The 12,523-nt window shown below is 35.6% G+C and overlaps 2 protein-coding genes across 2 annotated transcripts in view; one reads left to right on the forward strand and one right to left on the reverse strand.

Moving 5' to 3' along the window:
* LOC115245656 (epidermal growth factor receptor) overlaps window positions 1-12,523 on the forward strand; it is a 64,655-nt gene that overhangs the window by 23,873 nt on the left and 28,259 nt on the right. The gene's annotated exons all lie outside the window — the stretch shown is intronic.
* Window positions 811-6,782, reverse strand: LOC115245679 (uncharacterized protein PF11_0213-like). Its single transcript, XM_029824104.1, has 2 exons — window positions 6,731-6,782; window positions 811-5,255 (listed from the first exon to the last, which is right to left on the reverse strand). The coding sequence occupies exons 1-2, from the start codon at window positions 6,780-6,782 to the stop codon at window positions 811-813; spliced, it is 4,497 nt and encodes a 1,498-aa protein (XP_029679964.1).

Raw genomic sequence — 12,523 nt, forward strand, 5'->3', positions numbered from 1 at the left:
AATATATAATTAAAAAGTAATATATTAGATATAAATAAAATGTTGAGTGCTAGGAAATAATGAAGAAATTTTATGATAATTTCAATAAATATGATAGACAAAGTAAAATCTACTTAATCTTCATGTCATATATATTTTAACATAAATAAATAAAAATATTTTTACGAGTTATAGATATCAAATTCTTTGCAAAGCGAATTTTATGATCGACAGTAACAAGATCGGTCCAATTGGCGAGAAGACTTGAGAGCATCGATATTTTCGATCATAAACAAGAAATTGACGCATGTTCCTTCCTTGTTCATGGTCGGTTGGTCCATATATATTCATGCTTCCTCTCGTCATCTGCCCCCTCGGCGCGACCCTACTCTTACGGCCCGCGGCCTCGTTTCGGGCCTATTGTCCGCGATGCGTTTCAAGATGCCGCCAACGGCTTTAATGAGAATTTTAATTACCCAATCCGGTGCTTTCTCGAAACCAGCCGACGAAACGCAAAGCCATCCGAGAAGTGATTACCTTTGCGCAAACTGCATCCAATCACGCGCTCGTTTCGGTTTCTAGTGCGATCAAAGAGTTTGATTACGACATTAGATAACGTAATGCATATGCATGTCCCTTTGGCAAAATTATTTATTACGTTTGACAATTTTATATGAGGGATATTATTCATTAAAGTTTCTTAAGAGTTAGCAATATGACATATATCAGTAACTGATGCTATTAAAGCATACATGAATAATTTAGCATAATTTAAATATACCGATGCAATTTAATAAATCTTTCCGCAAAATTTCTTAATACGATATACGATTAAAATAATTTCTCATTCTTGTTAATATCGGTTCTAGATCGTTGCAACCAAGCGGAATATAGCATGCTTTTCTCTGGTCTGTCTATATTAATCCACGGTCCAGCACTTCCGATTATCCTTGGCGCACGATGTTCTAACATATTGTTGTGCAGATTTCGCGGAACCTTAAACATGGTTGATTGCGAATTCGATATAGTATCGTCCCTCCTATTGAAGTTCGGGTACAATGATTCCATTAAGATCGATTTTCTCTCATATGTGCAATTATCGTTTGACATTATTATGGATTTTGTCTTTGAATCAGCTGATTTAAAACCGATCGAACCATTTGGCTTTCTCAAAAGAGAACCAGTTGCTTCTGAAAGATTTTTTTTATCCTTGCCCGATTTTGATTTATCCAGATGATTTTTTTCGCAATTCTTCGATAATAAATCCTTGCTCTTGGGATTTTGTGTTACGATCCTGGCTATTTTATTTCCTGCATCATCCTTTTTATCCATCTTTTTTACAAATTTATCCGGCATCTCTCTCGCATTTTTCTCCATCAAATTTTTATTTGCTGCACGATCTTCTAGTTTAGAAATTGTTAATTTTGAATTTGAATTTGTTTGTGATTGGTTATCTATATTAGCGATTTTATTTGTATTTGTGTTGTATTTCGTTTGTATTTCATTTATGATTTCCAAAGGCGATTTCTTTTGATTTATCATTTTTTTGTCCGAAGATTCTTGAGATGGTTTATTCTCCAACTTTGGCATTGTCAGGCTTTTTGATGTTTCAATTTCTTGAATAGTCTTTGAAGTATTTTTTATATTTGATAAACTCTTCGGTCTATTTTGCTTTGATTCTTCTGATGGCATTTTTACTGACATCCCTAATTTTTCTGATTTAATCGTTCCTGAAGAAATTTTTATACTTGACGAAGAGTTGGGTTTGTCTTTGCTATATTCCAATAATGACTTTTTCTTCTGATTAAGATTATCTTGAAAAACGATAGTATCTTCTGTCAGTTTTTTCTGTTTTCTTAATGTTTGCATTGATTTCAACGGATCTTTTGAATTCGAAGAACTTGTAGTTATAACATCATTTTGGTACACCTGCTGTATATTCTTAACGTTATTCTTATTTTCTAGTTTCACATCTGATGTAGCAACGTTTTTTACTATTAGGTTTTCCTTTTGTTTCAAACTATTCATCTTTATTTCTAATTTCTTTGTCTCATCCAATTTCGTTTGCTTTACTGGTATTGTCTTAGTAACCTGCTCTCTTATTTCTGTCACGGATGTATTCGGTACCAAGTCTTTTGTCGTTATTGTGCCCGCTGGTGGACTTTGAATTTCTCTCACTCGGCTATTTAATTTCACTGTTGGTTCTCGCGATGTGCCTTTACTTTTTTCAATCAGTTTTAGGGCATCCGAAATATTTTCTATTTTCGGTTTTGTACCGACTACGTCGTCGATTGACTTTGTCTGCTTTAAAGAATAATTATCTTTCTTCTCTCGATTTCTTTTTGGTGGTAAATCCTGTGCACTGTTTAATGTCTTTTTCTGCAACATAGATGCTTTCTCTCTTACATCATGCTTGCTTATATTCGTTGCACCAGATGTAGATAATGCAATTGGTTTTGTTCGTATAATCCCAAAAATTTTTTTATCTTCTTGTATAGCTGACATTTGATTATCTTTAGTTTTTAAGTCTTTTTTCATATCAGAAGTAGTACCAGGATTTTCCTTATTCGGTTTTAATTTAAAGGAATAGTGCGGAGTTGGCTTAGATTCTACATATTGCTCTACAGGTTTTGAATACGAAGTCAAATTGCTTGACTTATTTATAGTAATAGTTGCGTCATTTATCGATTGCATTTTCTTCGTTAGAACCGTTGAATTTGACGTATCTTTCCATTTCGATGGTGAAGATTCAGTGACAGGATTGTGATTCAAATTTGAGATTGCTTTCTTTTCATTTCGATTCGATGGTGGCACAAGCGGTTTGGGATCCTCTTCCTTCTTTTTTATCTTGTTAAAAGAATCTGAAGAGGACCACCAAGGGATCGTTTTTGAAGGAACGCGATGGCCAGAAGATTCATTTTTATCATACTTATTCGTCAGAGATTGTATAGTATTCGTTACTTTCTTGGCATTCAAATTTTTAATTTCAGGCTTATTTCTTTCTTCGATTAATGAGACATCTGTCATCGTTTTATCAGTTGAAAGATTTTTCGCTGTTTTGCGTTGGATATTGAGCTCAACATCGCCTGAAGCTTTATGCTCGTTCATATTTTTCTCGACCGTATTGTCAGATTTGATATCTATTCGATCAGAGAATCCATACTGTTGCATGTTATCGCTGCTAAAAGTATCCTCGCGAGCTCTCACGGATTCGTTAAACGAATAGTAATTCTTAGAAATCGGCGACGATGATTCTGGTGCCGTGTTTTTATCGTATTGATATCGCTTTGTTTCTCGCGGCTTCTCAGCACTACCCTTCGTAGATTCGTTCTGAAAATTGGCGGATATCTGCACGTTCAATATCTGACCCGTGCTCGAATCAGTTTCCTTCGATAGATCAGTCTCTCCGATTTTGCTCGGCGCATTCGCTTCGTCCTTGGCGAACGGTATCCTGATCTCGATTTTGTCCATCGAGCTCACTACATCTAGCCTCTCCGTTCTCGCAGTGATACTCTTCAGTTCCGAAACCGGTTTGCCGTTGATTGAAAACTCAATCTGTTTGACCGGGGCGGAATCCTCGCTAATCGAAATACGCATCGGACCAAAGTCGTTGCGCTGCGGCGCACTTTTCGCACCTCGCCTCGTTGAAACGTTCCATTGATTTTCCGTCAACTGTGGATCTTCCTTTCGATCAGTTTGCACAACGACAGAGAGTTGCTTGGAAACAGGATTCAGAGAATCTAATAATCCAGTCGAGACTGAATCCACGTTAATGGACACAACGGATTCTTTTTCAGAAGGCACCATGCGTAATTTGACCTGCGGTTGCTTTAATACACTGGTAGTACCGCTAGTTTGTACGTGCGTTGAATTCTTCCTCGCAGATGAACTCGTTACGTTGCTGAAATGTTGCGGCAGATCTGAGGTCTTATCACTCAATTGCGAATAATTATGCTTCTGCAGCGCGAAATCATTATTATGTTTTTTCATTTTGTCAATCTTGTCAGATTGATAGTCCAGTTTTTTAATCGCTGTATCTTTCTCCTTTTGTTTGTGAGCTTTGATAAGCTTCGTCAGTTTGTGAACCTTGTGCAGCGAATTATCAGATGTATCGAATTGCGGTATGTCACTTTCCTTCAACTTAGAGATGTTAACGGCCCTTGCGGTTCTTCTCTCGATGACACTTCTTAAGTCGCTCGTCACGCTTTCTGTTTCGTTTAACCAATTATGTTTCTTTGGAACAATCAGCTGTTCTTTGACATTCTTCTCGAGCGGTATCGTAGCAACAGTAAGCGATGTTTTTCGTAGTGTCTCTTGCGTATTCGTGCTGTTAGCTTTCCTCGGAGTGACAAAAGATTGAAGAGATTTTCTTGCCAATACATTTCTACTTAGCACTAAACCACCGTTTGAAATATTTGCAATAGAAATGTTATGCATAGACTTACTGCAATCGGCGACTAATTTCGCGTAAGAATGATCGTCGTTCTTCAAATCGTTAGCAATAATGCAGTCTTGATTGGTGACTTTATTTATCGTTTTGGCAATATGCGTGTCATGTTCAAAATTATGACATTTAACAGTATTTTTGTTATCGTGCTGAATGCATCGATCGAACGACTTAATAGCTTCAGCGGGAAGGGATGAATAATTTTTTTGCCCTTCAATTGGAACTCCATTATATTCAGTAACGTTTACAATTTTCTTAATCGGAGATGGTGTCGAGAAAGTACTGAATGGACTCTTACGTATTGTATTGTCGAAATAAAGACTATCATTTCGTACACCTACGGTGGATACTTTATATAGGGCTTCGCTGTAATTGGCTATCATCTCTGCATACGATCGAGGATATTTTTCAACGGATGCGACAAAACTGCTATGATGATTAACGTTCTTCGCGCCGTTTATTATCGTAACGATTTGAGACTTATGTCGTTTGTTAAATCCGCTGCTATTAAATTTGACATTTTGGCACGTAGAATAATGGCACATTGTTCTTACTATATTTTCTAATGGCAACTTCTTATCCATCGATAATTTCTTTTTCAATGAAGTTACGCTAGACTTGGTTCTACTGCGTTGTTTGCAAATTGTTTTGTTTCCTTTAGAAACAAAACGCAGATCGTCTGAGTGAAACTGTTTCGAATATTTAATATCAACATCATAATTTTTCTTTGCTACGGATAATTGGTCTGATCCTGGTACTTGAGACCTGAACTGGCGATTTTTGAAATAAATATCAGTATGCTGTCCATAACGCGATGGCAAGGCAGCATCTATACAATAATAAAAATAATTAATTATTCAATCTTGATTAATTGAAGCATAATATTAGCAACATATAATAAAAAATATATTACATGTATATATATGTATATATACACTTTTATTTATAGAAATTTAATTAATCTATTATATATTTTATTATAGTACACGCACGCACCCGCACACACGCACACACAGAGAGAACCTTTGAGAAAAATCTTAAATTAATAAAGCAATAAAATAAGATTGTGTGATTATTTTTAAAGTAATATAATGTATGTTTAATATTTACGGTAATAACATTTTTAGAATATACATGAGAGAGAGAGAGAGAGAATATCTAGCGAGAAATTCCAGAAAAATTTGTGTAAATTGATTATTTAGAAGAAACTTACTGGGTGGAATATGGCGAGAAACATTTATACCACGAATATGTTTTAGACGATTCATTTTAAAATCTTAACCAAAAAGATACACGATTGTATATACATTCTAAGCGCGAAAAACACTCGTTTGATTTGGATCTGCCACCAAAGATAATGAATTAACTAAATGATTTTGGACAAGATTTTATTCCATGCGAAAAAACATGAGCTCTAACGATCCTGTCACAAAAATGTCATGCAAAACAAATGAATCACATAGTTTGTTAGATTACTTCAAATTGCACTTTACAAATCATGCTTTATATATATATATATATATATATATATATATATTTATTTACTCGACGGTACTGTCAATTTGCAATCCGCCGAGGATCGGTCGAAGCGGAACGCACCCGGCTCGTGGAGGCATTGATTAGTCTCGTGTAATCTTACCTACGGGGTAAAGGCGACCGCGCGATCGATCTCCTCTCTCGACGGAACCACGAGAACGTCCATCGCGGCGTCGATGATCTTCCTGCATCGCCACCGGCAATTTGTTCTTGGTCAGGATAGCTCGGAAAATAATACCTACACGCGATTTGTCATGCTGATAATACGCCAACGAAGAAGCATAGAGTACGTTATAGAGTACGGTGAAAAATCGTATGAGAGATCAATTTTCACGAAAGAAGCCGGAAGATAAGAATTCGTGTAACAAAAATGCAAAGAAGTGTTACCTGTTATTTATAATTTAAATATTATGTATACATATATATGAGAATATTGTATCTTCAAACACATACATGTCATTTTAGATTAACAATTTTCCATATTTATATTACTGATAAAATTATTAAATTTTATTAAATTAAAATAATTAAATAATACACTATATAAAGCAGAGAATTTTTATTGAAATTCAAAGAGACGCATAGCGAACCGCAAACATGATTCGCGCGGGTCATAAAAAGCCACAAGTGTTTCACGAACTACAATTGCTACTATTTTCCCCTGTTTTATTCCTTTCCTTTTCACATTTTTTCAGATTGCACATTCTTGTTTTTAATATTATAAATTGTATAAAGTACACAATCAAAATGTTAGCTTATATAATTTGCCTTTGCAGGTATTGCTTGTGGGAGAATGCAATTCGATGGGTTCATCTTCCATTCTAAATCAGATATTGCGAGCATCCTTTTTTCTTTCAAACAACCTACCTCAAATAGTAATTTTATCTATCGCACTCGTTTAAGAAACAATGCTGACTTTATAGCGCCTGATCGCATAATCTTGCTGAGAGTTGTACAAAATAAAATGTCGAGCCATATAAGGTCTACTGGGAAAGTGAGCTAGCACTGAGATCGGCGGTTTGTTTAGTTGGTTCAACATAGGCTGTTTTTGTCGACCAGCAGATGACGATATAGAGTTTTACATTAAATTTATGTCTCCATAATAGATGTAAAAAGAAATGCAAAAGAAATGCAAAACTGAAAAGCGAAAGAGAAGAGATTTATTTTGTTCTAATCACAATATTTCACAAAGACTGGAATTGAATCAGACTAATTGGTAAAGATAAGAAATTTTATAAATAAAAAAATATTTAAAAAAAGGCGAAGACAGGAGAAAGAGAAAATAATTCTAAGTATTTTATGGCAAAAACCGCGACATCTTAACTTCGTGAACGTAAATTTCGAGCATGGGAAACGCGCTCACGTTTGACGTTACCGTTATCCGAGCTCCTTGTCATCGGTTAGCTATGTGTTTCGATTTGTTCATTTCTTTCTTTCGAGAATTTTGGTCAATTAACATTACGACAAGATTGATTGCTAAACTATTTATTCTTCAATGTTTTATTCAACTCTGTTATATCCAAAGTAGATTAACATTTAATCGAATCAATTTTTGATCGATCAAATTGTCAAAAATATCTAAAAGAACAAATGTTTATTTTATTCAGAACTGTGAGAAAAATTAGGTAAATCTTAGTATGAACAAAATTATAAAAATTTAAATTTTGGGAACTATTTTATATAAGTTATAATGTAGTAACAATGAATAACAAATACTTTTTTTTTTGAATATACGAGTATTATGAACAATAATTACAATAAATATGAATAACAACAACTTTTTTTTAGAATATATAAATACTTAATATTTACGATTTTATTTTTAATCCGTTTTTGTTTTTATTAAAACTTCTTAATCATTTAGATCTATTATTTAATATTTTGATTCAGAGATTTTTGTTCATTTGATTTTCTGTTTAAGTGAGACATTCTGATGATATCCCATACGTTTTATCTTATATGTTTTATCCTACATATATCCTTTGCAGTTCTTTACATCGCGGGCGTTGAAAAATTTGTAGCTCTTTTATCGTCTTTTAATCGGAGTTTTATATGTCTCCGATAACGATGCATCGCGACTCATGTGCACACCTTGAGAAAATTCTGACTTTTCGTCGAGAATGAGGGAAGATCAGAGTAGGAAGGGTCACGTATGTACTTATGGGATTCATATCTTACGAAAGATAACAAGCTTGTATCTCATTTCGATGTTTTGCGCGTCTGGCCTTTCCTCACTGCTTGAGTAAATAAGCTTTGCTTTTGCTTATATTATTGACGATGATAAATTGAGTATACTTTATGGCGAGAGATATCATATACGGATAAACAAATGTTAATCATGACCAAACTGTCAACGAATTGAAAATGATATATTTGTTTTTTTAGGAAGCCTTTTTTAATAATTATAATTCCTTCATTAACAATTACTTCTACGTCAATCTCTTTATAAAATTATTTACTATATACTCTATTGTTAAAATAAAAAAATCTTTTTGTTTTACACAAGTTTTCTAAAAAAATATATATCTCTTTATTTTTCACACTGGTCTAACTTTTTCATAATGTTATTCTAGAAGTTTATATCTTTCTTGTACACATACACATATACCAAATGTTATTTAAAATCATCGATAGATTTGTGTTAAAGCTATATATAGTGCTTTAATTAGTAGATATAGTATCAGTAGATATTGCATTTATTTAATTATTTTTAAATATTATTTCACAAAATAATAAATAAGACCATAATGTGTGCCTTGAATATTTCATACTCCGCACTTTGTTCACAATCGTTTTACCCTACCTCTGAAAAAATGTAAACGCTTTTGAATAGAAGCATCGTCTCAGGATTTAAAAACAAACGCAATCTCGGAACCTCACTCGGCTCTCCTTCTCCCTCTTTCATGCGGTTTAGAACATTGTTGCCTTAGGCTCTTCAATTGCCTGTCTTCCGGTGCACACGCGCATTTTCTCGAGCGCTCTTATATCTCGCCGTCACCATTGTCGTGCAGACGTTACATAGTCAGCGTTGTTAAGAACGGCGACAGAAAAGGGGGAGCGTTCACCCGCATACAAATTGATCCTTTTTGCGCGGCACCTACGGCCGCGTCTCCCTCGCAACTGCCGAAAAACCGGCCCGGACGGTCTACAAGGGGGTTGTCGCGTTTTGTGGAAACAATCAGCAGGTTGTCGCGAAACAAGGATATGAATGCATAAGCAGCGCAGTTAACACGGTTGCACGCCGTGTTCGTCGGCACTCTTTTTGTTTCGGACCCTCCCTCAAAGGACGCCGCTTTTGTACCCCGAGTCCGACCATGTGAGAAGACAGAGGGAGTACGGGGGCCGGAAAGACGAAGGACGGAGAACGTGGGTCCTCGCGACGATATATACGATCGATGTCGTCGCATGGCGGAGTCTCTTATTCTTATTGTCTCTCGGAGTCCTTGCCATCCACGATACTCCGCATCCGTTCCTCCTCGGAAGGATTCTCTCTCGGTCTGCGAGAAGACATTCCAGATTTCTTGTTGACCGATAGACTTCCTTCCTCCGTCGTGAATTTTCTTCAACAGTACTTCTTTGCCTTTACTCGTTGACAATACCGCGCTATTGCTGCGTCTATACTATATATTTAAAATCCGAATGTAAAATTATTATAAAATGATAAATATCTCACTAGAGCAATATTATTTATTTAGGAATCAAGATCTTTTATGATTTTTAACGATGATAAAAATTTCCCGTTTATTCATAGGAGCTTATAAATCTGATTTTTTTTTAACAAAAACTAAGAATAATGAAAATAATATTCCCTAATTTTCTAAATATATTTGACAAATAAACGTTGAAACCTTGTTGTGCAATCCAGGAGACGCCAAGCTATAAACTCTTAGAATAGCAATTGTGTCAATAAAACGACAAATCAAAAATCTGTTTTATAAATAATAATAACAATTAATAAAATAATAAAACAACTGAAATACATGGATGGCCACGCTGTGTGCTAGTATGATAAATAATAATTAATAATACATAGAATACATTGTTTTTTTAAATCGGTATCATGGACCACACGCAGTATGCCCCATTCAATCGGAAACAAAATTGTCATAATTAGAAACGAACCAGGTCTTTGACCGGAGTCTGACAGAGGTGATGCATAGAAGACACCGCGATGAGAATCTGAGAATCGCGTGGAAACATTATTTATAACGTTATAACGTTACAAACGTGCGCGGACGGTCGCCTGTAACCGGAGCTGATGCCGCTTTGTTCCTTATCGCGAGTGTAAATTATTACATTTCGCAGCTTCCTTAATCACGGTGAAATTTCAGTACTGAATCGTCGCGAGTCAAGATGTGTGTCGCGAGTCGAGAAAGAAATACTTCTTTTTCCCTGCAATGCGAAAATATTAATTGATTTTATTATGCAATCTATATGGAGATTCGTGTTGTAATACTCTTTGTTAGATTTTATCCAGTATCAAGAAAATATCCGTTCATCGTCATTATTCTCCTTCTCGCCAACTCTCTTTCTTACATTATGTAATAAGCAAGTAAATAATTTATCTCCTTTGTAATGCCATACATTGAGCAATCGCTATTTCGACGATGGTTACAGAAACTAGAATGTACTTTCCGTAGACTTATGTTAAATTTTTGTTTTAAAGAATGTTAAGTGTGTGTACTAAATTTACGTTTACATGTTTTTTTCGCACTTTGTACGAACTCTTATAAAAGCGCAGAACGAACAACGAGATGATTTAAGACGTATTTCATGCTACGGCGTTTTTTACATCACAACGATTAGAGACAGCTATAAAGAGAGGATTAAAGTCCCGTGGACGAACGATAAAAATTTGCACAAGTCCCGTCCGTGCAATTAAGCGAAGTGTCGACGGCGCCCCAGTCTTTTGAGCTCGGGTTAATTCCGCCATTCGAACGGTATGTCTGGAACCGGTTCGCAAGGCTCGTAATTCGCGTCATGTCTTTGCATTTTTGACAAAGTCGCCAGCGCTATGCAAACACTTATCGTTGATTTGTGCAGATGTAATATACCAGGAATATGTTATTATTCTACATAAACTAAAGAGATATCTTGAAGCTGTTGAATCCATTAACTTTATAAAAAAATTCACTGAATATATTAAACTTGTTATCGGACAAAAAATATCGTAAACAATTTTTAAAAACGATTTATTAATATAATGCAAATCGGATATATTAACTCGATTTCTACCATTCTCCCGCAAATTGCCATCGATTTGCGGAAATGTGCGAACTTGTGCACGCAATGCGTTATACAATCACTGTTACTCGAGCTGCACCCCGAGGTCTCCCCCTCAAAACGTCTCCCACGTCTTTCTTGTCGGCAGACAGCGTGTTACCGCGACGACCGAGGAGAATCGCGACGGGAAGGGCGAAGCGAAGCGCGATGGCTCGTTGTTGAGTATCGATCGTAATTAATAGGGACGATCTGAAAAAGCGACCTTAACGAGACAACCGTAATTAGTGTGCCGCCGCGCGCGATTCGGCCGACGTCATTTGTTTAAGTTGATCCTCGCATGTCGTGTCCGAATAAGGCAACCGCGTGTTCATCACCTCGCAGGGAGTGCGAAAGAACAAAGAGGAAACTAAGAGAGTGCCGGGATGGTCTCCCCGGATCGCGACTGGAAGGAGAGAATGAAAATGCGAGAGAAAGATGGAACGAACAAGAGCGGACACCTGCTGTTAGTTGTATTGTCTTCCTCTCTTTTTCGATTTTCGCTCTTTCTTCATTTCTTCATCTCCTCGTTTTTCTCTTTTTTTTTTTTTTTGTTCTTCTTATTCTTCCTTACCGTTTTTTTAGCAATGCACAGAAACTCGTTGAAAGTAGTCCTTAAACGAGGTGATGACACAACAACTGCCTATTTAAAAGACAAGTGATATTTTTTGTGATGTTTTGTGATTACACTTACGCTTAATTATTTTATTTTACAGAAGAAAATTATTTTCTCGGAAATAATATTTAATTCCTACGTAAACAATAATAGATTTATTTTCTGAAAATAAAGTTCGTGTTTAAATTGATTAATCAAAGATTAATTCGAGAATCATATTTAAAGCAAACTTACTTAAAGTTAGTGTGTTTTGAAATGCGAATATATTTGCGCTATTCATTATAGCATAACATATAACACATTATGCCACATGATACGATCGAGGATGCATGCATAGTATAATTCAGGCGCATGTAATGAATATTATTACAGTGATAGTTTAGAAACACATGCTGGAAACAGGCCAATCGGTGTAATTCATCCAAGTGGCTGATAGTTATTGATTTACACACGTAAGTCTTTCGTGAAACACAATTCCCAAGAGACCTAATAAAAATAACAGGGATTTCAACGCGGAATGATTTATGCTGATTGTCTCCTGCATCTCTCGTCTCGCTTAGCATTCGCATAAGAAAATGTAATCACATCTCCATCGCGAGCATTTAATTCCAAATGTGACTGTTCAAATCCTTGTTACTCCAGACTCTTTAAGCTATTCCTTCGATTTAAAGCATGCAATATCTTAT

The sequence above is a fragment of the Formica exsecta genome, unplaced genomic scaffold, assembly GCF_003651465.1.
Source record: "Formica exsecta isolate Colony F162 unplaced genomic scaffold, ASM365146v1 scaffold125, whole genome shotgun sequence".
Lineage (NCBI taxonomy): Eukaryota > Metazoa > Arthropoda > Insecta > Hymenoptera > Formicidae > Formica > Formica exsecta.

Coding starts and splice junctions, on each gene's coding strand:
- LOC115245679 (XM_029824104.1), bottom strand. CDS start 6,782: ATGGAAGATGAACCCATCGAATTGCATTCTCCCACAAGCAATACCTGC. Junction 5,256..6,730: donor CACAAGCAATACCTGCAAAG/GCAAATTATATA, acceptor ATTATTGTATAG/ATGCTGCCTTGCCATCGCGT.